We start from the raw sequence: 18,004 nt of genomic DNA, 5'->3' as shown, positions 1-18,004 counted from the left end.
AGTGTGGTCCAGCCATGAGTAGACGGTTAATCCGTAAGTTGCCCTTCCACGAGGCAAGGTGGAACTTAATAATGCTCTGAATCAAAATGCACACGGCGAAAACAGTTTATCGGCAGAAATAATCACGGATCGCTTGGATAAATTCTGATTACCCCCATGGCCACACATGGCGAAAATACGTTTTCATTATCCACGCCACCCGGGGCGAATTCCACTCGCGGGAAATATTATTAGACTTCTAAACTTGAATCACAAACTGAACATTTCGGTATTAATCACGAATCCATGAAATATCTTTCGATCAGATCCTCAAAGCCCCAGAAATAATAATTGACCCCCCGACCGGACACCCTCTCTCTTGTCTGACCGGCCGGGAAGTGAAGCCATCTTGAATTTTTTCTCACTTCCTGTTAAAGTTCCTTGTTGCCAGAGCATAAACAATAGACAAGATAAATCACAGATTTGACAGGTTCCTACTTAGTGTAATAATCATATGTTATTTTCATAACATCGGTAAATACGACATCTGTTTGACCGACCGTAATCTAACAACTGTTTGGCTACGCTCAACGATATTTTGAACAGGGCATCTTCAATTTTTGAAACACAACTGAACAATTTTTAACATTCTAATATTCTAAAATCATGCCTGATGATTTTAGGATTTTATCTACCTTCTTAATCATCCAACATAACAATTTCTATAATTATAATTTTTTTCTATTTTAATTTTTATTCCAGGATGTGGGGAGGTTAGTGCAATCCCACATGTTCCATATAGATAAATAATATAATAATAAATTTCGGTTGTCTGTCTGTGTGTTAGTTAGTCTTGCGTGATATATGATTCAATGAACTTAAATTTGCTGATAATCTTTATACCATAAGTCCTCAGAATTGGTTATTTATAAAGGAAAGTGATAATGAATTTTTAATAATCACATCAAAAACAAGTTGAATTGCTTTAATATATATTTTTTTCTTGATTCCGTATCTAAAAAGTTTCCTTTCTTATCTATATTTTCATTCTTTGAACAAGTGAAGTTATTTATTCATTACAATGTATTTTAATTTATGAAAAGCATTTGCATTTAATTGAGAAATTAAAGATTTTTTAATTTTATTTAATAATTATTAACACAAAATTTCGATTCTCAAAATAATAAATAAAACGGGTATTGGGTATGTGTTTAGTGTGGTAATTGAGAAGCATTTAAAAAAACGATGTACAAAAACAAAATTTGAAAAAAGAATTGATTTGTTATTTTTAGAATTGGAACAGATTGTGAAAAAAATTCAAATAAACCATTGAGTACCTACTTATTAATATAATATTTAAACAGAAAATTCATTAATTTTTTTTGACTAATTATACTATCCGGTGATTTTCACGAGCATATAATCTTACATTGAAATGAAAGTAATTGTTTCCAACTTATTAATAATAGAGCCACCATGGGCGTATATGAAATGAAAAACATTATAAAATACCTACCTACGAGAATGAGCGGATACTTTAAGCTGGAATTTTAAAGTTGTGAGCTCAATACAAGCTTTGGACAACTTAAAACTTTTTTTATTTATGAAAACACAAAGTTTGAAAAACTTTTTTTCTTCTTAGAATGTATTGAATAATCACATTCTGGAGTTTCACGGTACCGCGATGAAACATGGAGTATATGTATGTATCTACGTAGCGTGTTTAGCTCCATAAGAGAATAAAGCACACGTGGCAAAAGTTAGTAGTTTTGTGTTTTATGGGACCGTCTATACACTTTACAGTAAGTGGGTTTGAAGGAGCGTTCATGTTGTAGTTTAAGGACACACGTTGTACCTCCTAAGTCATTTAATTCACTATAAAGCTTTGAAACTTTTCTTAAGATTTATATCTATCCAATTAATTACATGTGCTGACTAGGAACAAAAGAATAAATGCAACCTTCTTCTGCAATACATACACAACCAACTTTCAGACACACCCAATATACAATAGGATGTATGATTTGGGTAATAAGTTTAGGGGTACTATTGATATATTTACTGACTCCATTTATAGAACTAGGTGTAATCTATACTATTAATTTGTTGAATCCAACAAATTATAGAAGAGTTGGTAATGTAGTTTTCGCGATTTGTCTTATATGTAGTAATATTCCAGTTTCTTTACTATTTTATGTTGCTGTTATCGAAACTGAATACATACTAACCATAGTAGAATGATTACAATACCATGATGTTAATTGACATATTTGCTATATCCTGATGTTCTGGAACGTATCAGGTTTTATGTCCCCTATAAATTCACCAGAGATAGTCCGCACCACCAGAAGCAGAACCAACCACGGAGAAAAATCTCTTCAAATTATTTGTAATCCTGTTGAAAACAGGACTGTAAGCCGCTTCCTGATTTAATGTGTAAATTCATAATGATATTGGAAAACATGTTCAGATATTGGAAGACGAAATGCAAAAAATTGGATTTTTATGAACACGTGTTCGGACGTCTTGAAAAAACATTTGTATTTTACTTAAAGAGTATCACCCCTTTTTTAAGGAAGACGAATAATTTGAAGAGATTCTTAATAAATTCTCAATATTTTTTATGTTAGTTTAGTCAGTTTTCTCCGTGTATGATATTAAATCACCTTTCTTCTGAGATAGATGTCTTTTAGTCCAAGCTCAGTGAATTTTAGATTAGAATAAGTATTACTTAAAGAGTATCACCCCTTTTTAACAGGAAGAAGAATAATTTAAAGAGATTCTTAATAAATTCGCAATATTTTTTATGTTAGTTTATTTATTTTTCTCCGTGTACGATATTAAACCACCTTTTTTCTGAGATAGACGCCTTTCAGACCAACCTCAGAATTCAAAATTGGAATAAGTATTTTTTTTGAAAAAAAGCTGCATAAACTGATATGATTAATGTATATAATTGATTAATGAACTCGTAAATATATTGTAACAATTACCGGAATCACTGTTTTTAATACAAAAAATAATAAATAAATATCATCGGAATGCGTTATTTTCACAAATTATGAATACCGTTATAATATGTCAATTTATATTTATATTTTTTAATTTTTTTTGTGTTTAATTTGTAGGACACCATTTAATTAAAAAAATAAAAATTATTGAATTGAATAACGATCTAAAACCGCATCTTCCTAGACGGTTCCAACTGGCTACAACTTCATTATGACACAGAAAACGCCAATGTCTGGTAAGATGCTATCACCAACGTGGCGCGGCGTGACGTCAACGCAGATAATTGTCGTTCATCATCGTTAAATTATAATTCACGAATAAAAACATATCATTTAGGTGGAACCAAGACGAGCTTCAGATCAGCCACTGACCGTTCTATAATCTTATCCTTATGATCTACGAGAAGTTCAAACATAAACTAAAGTTACGTATAAGTTTGTATCGAGTCTCTATGCACATAATGTTAGTAGGTTTAAAACTTTTTTTTTAAAGAAAGAACGATGCAATAATTAATGTTTTCTGAGCTTTCGCGAACGACCTTACTTTCAAATGACAGTACATAAAAGCTCTCGACAGTCCTGGTCTGTAAAGATGTAGGAGTATTATGCGAGCGATATTAAAGGCTTTCAGGGAGAACAAGGAGAAGCTGCTGGCGGGGATTTATAATTGTTTGCAGAGAAAATACAAAAAAACACCCATAAGCTCCTTTAGAAACTAATTAATTCCACCAATAGTGGTAGTCTATTAAAGGATTCATACACCATACAACAAGGGAATATAACAATCTCCTTTCAATAAGTAAATGTAACCAATCTAAGAATGGACAGGACTTTAGGATGTTTTTAGCAAAGCATTTTTTTAGGGACAACTTTTTCTTTTTTAATTTAAATTGAATATGAATTTTGAGTATTAGAATTTATTAGTATTAGTAAAAAAGCATTTTTTGTTCGTATCTAACAATTTCTTTGTCTATGCATCCGGAGTTTTCGGGATCTAATTCTGGCTTGCGCAAGTAAAGAGAGGTAGATTTTTTCAGTATCGCTCTGGTGAAATACCACCATTCAGAATCGAAACGTTGCTGCTTGAATTGGCTTAAGCTGTGTTTGGTGACCAGATCTGAATAGTCAGGTACTGCCCCACCTTCCTATTACTCATCTCATTCCCCTCTCTAATAATTTTAGCCCCACGGCATACCTCAATTACAAATACCGAAATAAATCGGTGATATTTTTGTGATTCTTTTAAATTAAATCCCAACCCTTGCAATCTCTTCAAAGTCTGGTGTAGTTGGCCCTCAAATATTCGACATTCTTCTTATAATAAAATTTTCAGATGTAATATATTTGAAAAACCTCATCCCTTAAATAAGCAGTGTCTCAAATTCACAATGTAGTCAACGAAATACAAAATAGTTCTATTAATAAATTAAAAAAAAATCAGTTTGGCAAACACTTTGTTGATATACTTAATTATAATAATTAGAATAAAATAAGTTTTTGTATTAAAAACAAAGTAATTTTTAACAATTTTTACAACATGTTTCTATAATTATATGCACTTACATAACTTGTAAAACAATAAAAATGATACTATATTTTAGTATCTCTTTGTGGTATCTCGTATGTTCATCTTCTCCAGGAATGTAAGAAGAAATGGTATTTTCCTTTGTGATCTTTTTCTGCTACGATGAGCTTCTTCAGTCCATGTGTGATTAAATAATTTGATTTAAGATCTGAGAGTTTGGGCTTCTATTCGGCACTTGCGAGAGAGGTTTCGCAAAAGACCGTTAGCAAAGTTTTACGATTCAATTCAATTTTCTCTTTGGAAGTAGGCTGAGGATTCCATATTTATACTCATTTTATACCACATTTAGGGTTTTTGTTATTTGTTTGTGGGGTGTTAACGTTACAGTGTCCATCACACATCTGCCCTAATGATAGACTAAATGAGGTTGTCCGAATCGTTGGCTAAAGAAGGAGTTAGCGCAACAGGGCATAACACCACAAAAATTAGCGCAACATGGCATAACACCACAAAAACAAATAACAAAAATAATTTTGGCCGTGAAAATCTTTTATCTAATATTTAGGATGTTGAATAAAAGGACTTGCAGCAATTTCAACTTTATTGTAGTGGAAATTTCAAGATCGTTTCGTAGGTATCTTTATTAACCGAGCCTCAGTGCGCTCGCTACCTCAATTCACCGGCTTACCCCATTTCCGTAACCATTTCGTGCCTCAAACTGTCGATTTCAGTCCGCAAGGGCATATTATTGAATGTTGTAGCGCTAACATTGTAAATTTAAAATTTTTAGGACGGTCGACACGCCAACAATTATGAGCATTTTCTTATGTGGAAAATGCTTATAATTTGTCATGTCTGCGTATCTAATGTTGAATAATCTGCCTTTCTATTTTTCTAATTCCCTTTTCTTACTTCAAAGTCAAATAAACCAGACTTTTTAACCATGATTAAAACAACACCATGGCAATTTTATACTTATAATAAGATAATTCACAAATTTAAATGATGTCAGAAAATTAATGGTTTTAATAATTGAATATCCGTTTCACAAGTAAAAGGTTTGCCATTGTTTTCCTGTATTTTAAAAGGAATCATAATTTCAAGTTAACAATTTAATATTGAAAAAAGTAAGGATTTCAAAATTGAATTTCTTTAATAAAAGGTTTCCAGTGGTTTTCGAAGTAATAGCTAGTTATGTTATAATAAAGTTAAAAGAAAAGAATTCCAATAGACGTATCATTTCATGGAGCGTCTGGGCAAATTTATATCAACATGATAAAATGTAACTCTTTTTAGATAAATCATCCAAGTTAATAGAACAAAGTGCAATATATTTTATTATTTTGGTGATTTTTATAAATAAATTTATATGAATGTGCTGTTTCATTAGTCTAAATGGTTTCAATGTGTCCTTTTTGCAACATACTAATTAAATTGTGTATTGAAATTTCCTCATAAGTTTACATTACTATAAAAACTCATACACAAATTCGCATATCCGTTAAAATTTTTAACTAAGTTACGTAACTGTTTTATCAGAGAGAACAGGGATTCCCAAAGTGGGCGAAATATCATCCCTGCTGCCGTTGAAGGGGTGGGTGGGGAGTTAATCAGGAATATGGAAATTTTATCATCGTAAAATTAATAATAACAGAAGCATACGACAAAAAGATGGCTTCATGGGCAATTGCGGGCGGTGACGGCTAAAAAAAAAATAAAAAAAATTGCCAGTCAAAATTGGTTTTTAAATATACTATGTAAAAATAGAATCTTGCTTGTTTGGTGGTGTTACTGTATCATAAGACTACGGTGGGACTGCGGACGAGTGTTTTGAATTTGTTCGAACTAGTTTGATGTACTGTTTGAATACTATCGGTGTGTAAAAATACATTCAAACTTTCGTTCTTTAAAATTATTTGCCTGTCCTTCCCATCTAAGGACGGGTTGTTTCGGAGAATTTGAACAATTCATCAAACTTCAACGTTCATTTTCAAGTTCTGTGAAAGATTTTTTTGAGTTCTGTATTTATTTCAGTTTTGTCAAGCAACTAGCCTACAATGATATAGTTTTTTTATTTTTTTATTATTTATTGAGTTAGTTTATACATTTGAATATAAACTAATATAAACAAGATCATATTTCATTTTGTAATTTTACATATTTTTACAATAAATATAACATTTCTTTTTAAATACATTCATTCTTCCTTCATTCTTCAGACTTTCAGGCATTTCATCATACATTTTTAGTCCTTTGTACATTAGGCAGTTCTGTGATTTTGTTTTTTTCATATGTGGCAATCTAATCCTATTTACATTTCTGGTTTCGTAATTATGAACATTTCTATTAAAAACAATTTCATCCTTAAAATATTTTGGCATTTGGTTGTTCATGATTTTATGTACAAAAATTAACACATTAAATAATAGTCTCTTTTTTATAGAAATCCAATTTAGCTGTTCTCTCATTTGATCTATGCTTGCGTATTTTCCTTTTCCTAGTATACATCTCATAGCTCTATTCTGTATAACATCTAGCTTGTTCAAGTTTCCTTCATTGGCCAAATACAACATAGTAGAGCAATAATCTAAATGTGGAACAGAACTTAAATAGGACTTTCACAGAACCCGAAAATGAACGTTGAAATTTGATGAATTGTTCAAAAACCCGTCCTAAGTAATGTAATGCTAAATAAAATAAAGGCATAATCATCAAAAGATCTCTACAGGAATTCAATAATTTAGGTAGCGATACTTATTATTTAATCGTAAGTGGATATATAAATTATTAAAAAACACATTTCCATAATATACCTAAAAATTTGACGCCTTTTCACATCAGTCACTGATTAGAAGTTTTGATTGTGGGTAGAGGATGACGTATAGCAAAAATGGGTGTCAACTGAATGTAAAACTGCGAACGCAATTAATGGGTTCTAGGGGGACTGATGTGAAAAGGCGTAAATTTTTTAGATATATTATGGAAATGTGTTTTATAATAATTTATATATTAAATAATAAGTATCGCTACCTAAATTATTGAATTCCTGTAGAGATCTTTAGATAAAACACTTTTGTTAAATTTTAAGGGGTTACCTTCTCTATGTCATATTCAACCATAGAGATTTTTAAAAATACTTCAGGAACTCCTACCGGTCATTGTGTTAAATTTGAGTGTTTTTAGGTTTTTTTTTAATTCTTTATTTAGATATATGCAAAATTTTAAAATTTTTGGTATTGCCTGCTCGTTTCCACCATGATCAGAAAAATTGTTTTCATAATATTCAATAATAGTTTATTTTGGTTCAGCGAAAGCGTTATATAATTTAGTGCAATTTGTATTTTTTCAATATCATCCTGCACATTTTAACTTATAAAACCGTAATAATTTAGAAATAATTTAATGAAAAAATGCTTTAAGGAGAAGCTTAATGCCAAATCACTATTTTGATTAATCTTTATAATGAATTGGTGTACATTAAGTAAACCAAAAAAATATGCTTTAGTTAAATTGAAGATTTTCCTATCGCTTCGCTTGAGTAGAATACAAATAAAAAAAATAAATCCATCAATAAAAAATATAAATGTAAAGTACTACAAAAAATATATTTTCAATAGAAATTAATGAACGCATAAAGGAAACAACTTTATAAATATAAAAATACAGTTTTATAGCTAAGGTTATATGTAATAGTTTCACTTGATTAACTTTTTTGCTTTCTAATAAAATTATTTACAAAATAAGTAAAAACCAGTTTTGTGCTTGAAATCGAACGTTTCTAGACTCCGTTTGTCAAGCGATTTTAATGCCTATTACCTACGATATAAGATATACCAAGAATATACACATTTTTGCCTTGTAGCTTCCTCTTAAAACCTTAACAATATCATTCATATATATAATGAACAACAGTGGACCGGTCGGTGGCTGGCGCAGTGTGTACAAATCCTCGGTTAGCTAAGTGCTCCATCACAACACAAGTAACATTTTCCGTATACTGTGGTAGTAGTAGGAGATTTTCAGATATTTTTAGGTTATTAGTAACCCGGGAATATTTGTCTTTCTTTAAAAAAAATCTAATTGTTATACCACTATATTTTGTAACTCGTGATCTTTCAAACAACAAAATCAACAAACCTCTTTTTTTCTTTTACCGTTAATTGGATTGTTTGATTAATCAGTTTCAATTAATTGTATCAAATGTCCATTTTAAGCCTTAAAATACTGCTGTTTTTATTTTCAATTTTTTTCTCTTAAATCTTAATTTATTTTCTGAAACATGATTGTTTTCGAACTGATATATTGTATTTAATATATATTATACTCTTTATAATTTATTCAAATATTTGTTCGTATTTGGGTAAGCAATTTATCGGTCTAAAGTCGTCAGTTATTTTCGAGTCGATTTTTCGGAAGTTACTCCTATTACAGATGTCTTTCAAGTTTTGGGAGATACTCCTATATTCGGAGATTCATTGATAATTTTGATAATTGATTCGCCAGTAATATCAACAGTGTCTTTGATTATTTTTATTCTAATACTAACTGGAGATTCCTTCGATTTCATATTACTTAACACCCTTTTTAAATATTGAAAAATTTTTTTTTTTAAAGATGACAAACATTCCCGGGTTACGAATAACCTAACAATATCTGAAAATCTCCTACTAATACCACAGTATGCGGAAAATGTTACTTGTGTTGTGATGGAGCACTTAGCTAACCGAGGATTTGTACGCACTGCGCCAGCTACCGACCGCTATACCTGACAATATTTGAAAATCTCCTACTACCACCCACAGTAAGTGGAAAATATTGCTTACGTTGTGATGGAGGACTTAGCCAGCCGAGGAATTGAACACACTACGCCTGGGTGGGACCCAAACGCGATCTCAACTGAGTCATCGGTCGGTCAATACTTTTAAAAAATTTTAATACTAAAACTCTTCATGGGTGCATATTATCTGATGCAACAGGCTATGGCATCCTGAATTGAAGTATGTTGTGAGGCTAAAAGTAATAGGGGCGGGAAGGAGATTGGAAGAGGAAGGCGGAAAGTATCTGGCTATTCAGATCTGGTCTCCAACCACGGCTAAAGCCATTCCAAGCAAAGCTTCAATTCTGAATGGCGGTCTTACACCAGGGCGATACTGAGAGTATCTTCCACTCTGGAACGTGCCGCAAATACTTATACTGAATATTATTTTAAATTCATAAATGAATACATTGTGAAATAATATATTTAAAAAAAATGAACACAAAATATTTGGGTCTGATCGTAGATTCCCAACTCACGTGGGATCTCCATATAAATCATATAAAAGAGAAAATTACCCCTATAACTGGTGTACTATATAGGCTTCAAGGGTTACTACCCATTCCTTTACTAACTTCAGTATACTATGCCATGGTACATTCACACCTTTCCTATCTCTGCTGTATCTGGGGTTTTGCCTCAAAGAAATTGATAGCTGACCTGCAGGTGGCTCAAAACCGAGCTCTCAGATATGTGCAAACACATCCACCACAATAAAAAATTGCAAAGCAATGCTTTAAAAGAATATTTTTTAACTACATTTAAAAATGAAAATATGTAACTGTGTTGTCATTTCTTGTTGTATCTTAGCCATGTTTTTTTTTTCTTTCTGTACTTGTTTTCTATTGTTGTTTGTTCTATTTAACGTGTCATTATTTTAATTTTTAATTTTTATGCTGTATTGAATGTGAAACTTATATTTGATATCAAAATACCGTTGTAAAATTGTTCCTACTACCTCCTACATATGAATTGTAAGTTCCTCCTGTCCTAAAATGAGTTCTGTTACTCATCGGGATTGCTCTAGCAAGAAATAAACACAATAATAAAAAAAAAAAAAAAAATTTACTTGCGCACGCCGGGATATGAACCCGCGACTTCAGGCTTGCTATTCGGAGCCTTACCCCTCGACCACGGAAACCCTCAAAAAAGCCCATAGACTTGTCTCATTGTTATTGAATATTTCCAACTATGCTCGAAATAAAATGCTTATTAAATTTAGTAGCCATTTTATATTTCTTCTTCAGTTCTTTCTGGGAAATCAATAGACTTTACGACTTCTTTTTGTAGACCTTTTATGATTTCTCTAAGTAATTTTCCTTTATACCTTTTATGAAATTGATTCCTTTTGTGATTGCTTGTGTGAGAAGCAAAAAGTTACAAAAATAAATTAATGAATGAGGTCCGAAAATCAAACGCTATAAAGTTACGACCGTCCTAAGGCTTATATTTTTCTTTCGCCCACTTCAAATTCTTATAGAGTATTAATTAATTTATTTTCGTTCTAGGGGGCATAAAGAAAGTACACAAATCAAGCACCCACATATCAGCGGGTAGCTAACAAGCGTAGAGCCAAATATGTGGTAATAAAACCAACGCACCCCCACACATACATAAAAGTAATTCCATTATTTTTTCCTGGCAGCGAGTTCTGACAAATTATAATTACGAGTGTGACAAAAAGATTCATAGAACCCTCTCACTCATTTCCTAGAATGTAAAATGTCTTTACAAGTTTTCATTCATCATAACGTTATTAATTTAAGGTTTCAAAATAATACGAAGTACTTACTTTGCCCACCATACAAATATGTAAATTCATTTTATTTAGAAAGATTAAAATCATTTTGATGGTTTGTTATATTTTAAATAAATTAAGTAAATTTTCGAACAAATAGTCTATTTTTACATAAGGTGGTAGAAAACTAATGGAAATTAATTTGTTCGAACTCAAAAAGGGTTTTATTACTGATCCCACAATTATTGTAACATGGTAATCGCGGTTTAACCGACATCAAAAATAACTAAAAAGCTTTTAAATAATATGAAGTGCTATCCTATAAGGAATACCTACATTAAAATATCACGAATAGTGAGTATAATAATTTACGGTGTTTATTGTATTTTAAATAATTTTAGGAAGCTTCAGACCAACCAGTTTCATTTTATGTTGAAATTATTTCAAGTTGTGAAAAAGACATTTGAACAAAGTTTGGACAGACCAGTTAAATTTTATGTTAAGTGCTGGAAAAAAGATCTTTATTCGAACAGAACAATGTCATATTGAATTTCAACAAAGTCAGAGCACAAGTGCCACGGGAACAGCTCTGAACTCTGAGCCCTGACCATGAGAGTCAAATCGTGCGAGCGTTTGTTAAGTGAAAAGTGAGTAGAAAAAAGGGGCGCACTGCCCACTTCGGCAGAGTGCAGGCAGGTCACAAAGGGCGGATTATTCCTCGCAGCACCGTGATGCACTTGAACGGCAGCGAGGTCCTCGAGGACGGAGTAGCGGCCACAAACTTCTCCTACCCCGCAGAGAAAGAATACATATTTGACAGGACCGATGTCAGAGCTATATTCATCTCCCTCTACACGGTCGTCTTCTGTTGTTGCTTTTTCGGTAAGTTTTTCACATGTCTTTGATGTTTGTTTGCCATTTGTTTCAGATGTTCTGCCGCGAGGCTCAAGCTGTATTACGCGAGAGCTTTTAGCTCGAATGGGGAAAACAGCTTCCAGAGGTGTAATATCATCTAGACCAATGGCTCCCAAGCTTTGCAACCAGTTTTAATGGACATGATTGCGTTAGTGAAATAGGCATGTTATGAATCATTAAACGGAATTTTTGAAATGCAATTTTTGTTTATGCACACGAAGAAAATTGAGAATTGCTATTCTATTAAGAGCTTCTTAAAATTATTGGTAATCTGATTAAAAACGGGATTGTAGGCCTTAACGAATTACTTAACAGGTTTTCTGAAAAAAAATAGTAAATTGCGAATATACTATCACATGTTGAAATTGTTCATGAAATTCCGAATATTTTCGCATTTTCTCATGATATATGATATAAGTGCACATGCCTTGAAAATTCATCATGACGAAATGCAAAAATATTCAGATTTTCTTGAACCCGTGTTCCAACATAGTGATAAAATATTCGTAACTTTAACAAGAAACCTGTTGATTCATTCGTTAAGGCCTGCAATCCCGCAACCAATCGGATTACCAATAATTTGAAGAGAATCTTAATTAATTAGCAAAACACATTTTTCTCCGTTAAAACTCGCAATTTTCCTTTCCAAAAAGAAATATACATATGGAAATAAAAGAAAATGCATAAAAATCATCATAACTGAGACTAACAAATTCATGTGATGAAACGTAACAAAATAAATTATATCTGGACATTTACAGCAGAAGATTTATTTAATTTCACCATTTACTGCGCTATGATAGTAAGCAATGTATTTTTGTGGTTGTTTTGGATTATTAATCTCTTTTACCAAATACATAAATAAAGACTTGTCACAACACAAGTTGGGAACATCTGATTCAGAACACACAGATCGTATTATTAGAGTAAAGGCGAGGCAAAACAATGCAACATAACCATCGATAAATCAACTCAAACTGATTTATTTGTTGGAAAACGTGTGACATATTTCTTTCGGCCTGAACTAAATTTACACGGCGCAAAAATCAAATACGCTCCAAAAATACACCGTTGAATGATTTATTTTTAAAAGAAAGGTTAGCCGAGGGAAAAAAAGTAGATGTGAAATCGTATACTCCAAAGGAAGAATTATAAATATTGGGATATAAATTCAAACACGACAAATTAATCGCGATAGTGGAATTTTGGGCACCATCACAGTTTGATTCTGATGGAATAACAGCTTAATTACGAGTAAATTTCAAGAAAGTTACTTTACCTGAAATCAGGGCAATGCAATGCGGTTAATACCACTCTGGTCTCTGATCACACCTGGTGCGGCTAATGGCATTTTTGGAAGCCAATATAATACCCCACAAACATGTTGTTTATGCATTAAAGAAAATTACGTACCTACCATGAAAAATTCAAGCCTTGGGGCTGATGGAGAGTTTTAAAATGTTGGTAGAATAAGAAAGATACATTTAATTTATTTTGATTGTAATAAGTGAATTTACAGCATATATTGCCAGTATTATACAGTAATTTATTTAATGTGCTTTTAAGTACCTTCGTGGTCGAATGGTATCCTCGGCTAAGAATCCAGAGGTTGCATTTTCGAAATCTAGCGTGACTAGTAAATTTGTTTGAATTCATAAATAATGTGTTTTTCAAGACGATACAACACACTAAAATTAAGTCGGAATATAAAGACGTAAGTGAAGAAAGCGTGTAAAAAATATGTGACACACGGCACCGGCATGTTGGACGGACCTACAGTCGAATTTGCCGTAGCAAGTACTAAAATAAAGTGTAACTTTTTAAAAGAGCAAAAGCCGTGTATACAAATATTCAGAGAGCGGTCCGGTATATTGGACGGACCTACGGTCAAATTTGTCCCAGCAGGCATGAAAAAGTGATATTCTAAATAATTCTGATAAAATATTAGTAAAATTTAGATACTTCTAATTAAATCCCCAGGGTAGTAAGTAATTCATCGTCTAGAAAAATAAAATTTGGTGCTTACCGGTAATTTTGTAGATGAAAAACATTAAATAAATTTATCGCACCGTTTAACAAAAAACATTTTAATGGTAAGGTAATGTTATTATTAATCTTAAATAGAAATAGTTTTCATCCGTGGGTAGTGGGTAGCGGTCTAAGAAAAATAGATACTATAGTTACAAATTTGTCAGAATGAATTAAAATGTTAGCCTCGAGCATATCCCCGTTATTTGAATCTAGTGTCATATATGATTTAAAAATTCTACTGTAAAACCAGCTCGTAGGGTATTGAGCTGGCAACACGGTATCGCACAGACGTACTTTTCGCCACTATCAATTACACGTCTGCCCTGATGATGAACACTGTATCGTTGTCCGAAACGTTGGCTAAAGAAGGAGTTAGCACAACACGGCACAACAACCCGAAAACAAATAACATTAATATAGTGTCACCTATACAAAAATAATTTTCAAATTATTTTTCAAAAATAATTTTCAAATTATTTTATATAAAATTAATATGTATTATAGAAAATTATTATGTATATATATATAGAAAAATATTATATATATATAGTGATCCAACCTTCCTTTTACTGTCTCATTCCCCTTCCACTTCCTTCAGCGATACAATATTCACCAAGTTGCGATGCCATGGTCTCATTGGCTCCGGACAGTTCGGACCCTTATGCGGATAAAATAGAAAAATTTTATACCTAGGTCGATGTCACAAAAAGAAAGGCAGACGATAAATAAAAAATTTTAAACACTTTTTGAACAACAAAAAAATATAATTTTTTCACCAGTCTTTTAACTAATTAAAATAAAGATGAAAAACAATGTTACGTATCGCAATACAAGATTCAAAACATTTTTTCCAGAATAAAATAATTAAAAAATTATCCATGTCTTTTATGATTATGACTTTTTGATAATATATATTATATTTTTTATGTGACTACCGCATAAGAATCCCGACTGCTCCCAAGCGTCTGAAGCCAGTGAGACTACGGCATCCCGAATTTTGGTCTGTCGTGAGGCTGAAGAGAGTGAGAAGGGGGAGGAGATGGGGAAGAGGAAGTTGGAGAAGTACCTGGCTATTAAGATTTGGTCACCAAACTCGGCTAAAGCCATTTAAAGCAACGTTTCAATTCTGAATGGTGGTCTTAGACCAGGGCGATAATGAAAGTATCTTCTACTCTAAAAGTGCCGCAAGTTTACTTATTATTTAAATTAATATACTGTGAAATAACACAAATTCGTCAAAAATTTACTTGCGCACCCAGGGATTTGAACCTGCGACCTTCGGATTGCTAGTCGAGAGCCTTACCCCTCGATCACGGAGGCCGTCATTGTAAACACGTTAATTGGGAAACTTAAAAGAAAATGACGAATTCTTCGTAATTAGGGGAATTGGAGATAAATCTAGCAAACAAATGATCTTCATTATTTCATAAGGCCTTTTCTTTAAAAATATGTATAATTCATCGTTTGTCAGTGGCTTTACCGATTTTCCCGATGTATTCGTTAGGTGAAATATCTGCCCCACCCTAAAACAATATCCGTAACGTGTGAATATTGAAAAGTTATGCAAACGTATATATTTATTTCTAAAAACCACAACAACAATCTCTTTCTAGGTATACAATTATAAACAGCGGAGGTAGGGTGGTAAAAAAAATATTGACACACTTCATTAAAAAAATTCAGAGAGTTCAAATTAGATAAATTTTTAAGTATGTACTTTATCAAATATCATTAAAAGCCCTCATTTTTAAAAGAATCAAACAATATAACCTATTTAAATATCGTAGAACCATCCCCAATTGTCACACAGGGTGGGGATTTTTCTAACGGTAATAATATACTGTTATGTTATGTGCGGTCAAGGACACATTTTATTGATTTTCTTAGTGAATAATATTTATTGTAAGTCAAAAAATAATATATCTGAAGACTTGTAGGCGCATTTAACGAAAGCATTGTTAGGTTCTCGGATATAGATATTGAAGGGTCAGCGACAAGATTAGATATCTACAAAATTGACAAATAATTTTTGGACAGTAAAGCAAGTTTTACAATTTATTTAGAAAAATTACGAACCTAATTAATAGTTAGCACTGTTAGCGTCAAATTCAAAGGACACCTTTCTGGGAATCTGTCATGTCAGCTTCTGGATTCCAGAGAGATCTTAAATTACACTTTACTGGAAATTTAAATCCATCACCTGGCTGTTGGAAAAAATCTAACAATATAAACAAAATTCTATTCCCCTTCCAAAACAATCACGACCTGTCACTTGCGAAAATCTCAGAAACAAAAAACCCAAACAACGAAAATAATCATGGCCGCCGGAAGGCGCACTCAGATGGTACTCGACCCCTGGGTGGAACACCTTTCGAATTTTAAAATAACGTAATCCTTAATTTACGGGACGTGTTTGCCTTTACATAAAAAAACTGTAAATAATAAGCACCGGCAGACATCAGTCTTTGTGTACGAACACAAAGAACGTGTGTTTCGGCTTTCAGATTAGCCGGCGAGTAAGCAGCCGACTGGCGCAGGCGCGCCGACAAGAATGTTTGTGTGAGAACGCACATAGTGAAGGCAGGTTCAGATTAATGTCCGCGCGCTGGCCCGCAGAGAAGCTTTACCGGAATGAATTCTTAATTCCGGCTCGCCGGGGCGGCCGGTTAGTGAAGCTTGTTTTGGAAGCTAGTGTCACAACATAAACAAGTCCTGTCAAAATGAGCGACTTTCTAATTGCTGCTGTTTTTAACAAATCGCCGATCTGGGATAAAAGAAGTTTACATAGCAACAGAAATGTTGTCGACAAGTGCTGGAAAAAAGGATATGAATGAAAACGGTATGAACAAAAGTACGAACTAAGAAATTTTTAAAATAACCTCAAATGTCACAAGTGAAATAAGGTAAATTTAAAAAATCTTTCATTAATAAATAAAATTCATAAATTCACCATGTCTTTTTCTACTACTATTAATTGGATGAATACCAATTGTTTTATTTCTTAATTTCAAGAAAGAATTCTACAAAAGTAAAAAATCTTCTTCCGACGAGCTTGAAATTTTGTTAAAACTGACAGCTGCTATCAGGCTACCGTGCAAATGGCGCGGATTTAACCGGCGTTCTATGTGTCCACAACTCGGCGCCTATCTTTTTCGGCGGACTCAGGCACTGAGTGCTGGTAATCTGAAAGCCGAAACACGCGTTCTTTGTGTTCGTACACTTTGAAGTTGACGGCCGGCATAGTCCAGTGGTAACGCATTGGACTGCCATTCCGAAGGTCGCGGGTTCGAACCCGGCGTGCGCAAATAAATTTTATTTGATTAATTTGTGTTATTTCACAATTAATTAATTAAAATAATATAGAGTATATTTGCGGCACGTTCCAGAGTGGAAGATACTATCAGTATCGCCCTGGTGTAAGACCACCATTCAGAATTGAAACATTGCTCCAAATGGCTTTAGCCTTCAACCTCAACCTTCTTAACCTTCAGCCTCACAACATCCCCCAATTGGGGATGCCATAGTCTCACTGGCTCCAGACGGGAGCAGTTGGGACTCTTGTGAGGTATTCACTATAAAAAATTAAAAAAAATGATTTAAGTAAAACACGGTGAAATGTTCTATCCAAATAATCATGAAATTAAAGACGATCAAATCAAAATTCACATTTTAATTACATGTATTGTACTGGTATACAGAATTACAAAGGGGTGTAGCTTATAGGTACTTTCTATTTCTTTACTTTAATGTGTTTTAATATACGAATAGAAATTGAGGCAATCGAAATGCTTTCATACGGTACACCAGATGGCCAGTAGTAGGTGGCCAGCAGCGGTGGCCAGCAGTCGGTAGTTCCAGGACGTCAGCGGCGGAATTGTCATTTGATTATAAGGGCTGGCACATAGAGACGCCCCACTATTGTAATGTCTTGATAGGGATGTGTCCGGCTTAACTGTCGGAGTGCCGGCAGTCATAGCTCGTCGATGACA

The 18,004-nt window shown here is 33.0% G+C and overlaps 1 protein-coding gene across 1 annotated transcript in view; it reads left to right on the top strand.

Moving 5' to 3' along the window:
* Window positions 1-2,262: 2,262 nt before the first annotated feature.
* Window positions 2,263-18,004, top strand: part of LOC149424642 (trissin receptor-like) — a 91,926-nt gene continuing 76,184 nt past the window's right edge. The window contains exons 1-4 of the mRNA XM_089631085.1: window positions 2,263-2,391; window positions 3,703-3,727; window positions 3,899-3,919; window positions 11,841-11,951. Of these exons, the coding sequence (XP_089487211.1) occupies window positions 2,263-2,391; window positions 3,703-3,727; window positions 3,899-3,919; window positions 11,841-11,951 (286 nt within the window). The remainder of the gene's footprint in view (window positions 2,392-3,702; window positions 3,728-3,898; window positions 3,920-11,840; window positions 11,952-18,004) is intronic.

Source organism: Hesperophylax consimilis, chromosome 4 (assembly GCF_061612785.1).
Source record: "Hesperophylax consimilis isolate HC1 chromosome 4, BYU_Hcon_1.0, whole genome shotgun sequence".
Taxonomy (NCBI): Eukaryota; Metazoa; Arthropoda; class Insecta; order Trichoptera; family Limnephilidae; genus Hesperophylax; species Hesperophylax consimilis.
Note: the sequence above shows the minus strand (reverse complement) of the source record. Positions and strands in the feature narration are given on the sequence as shown.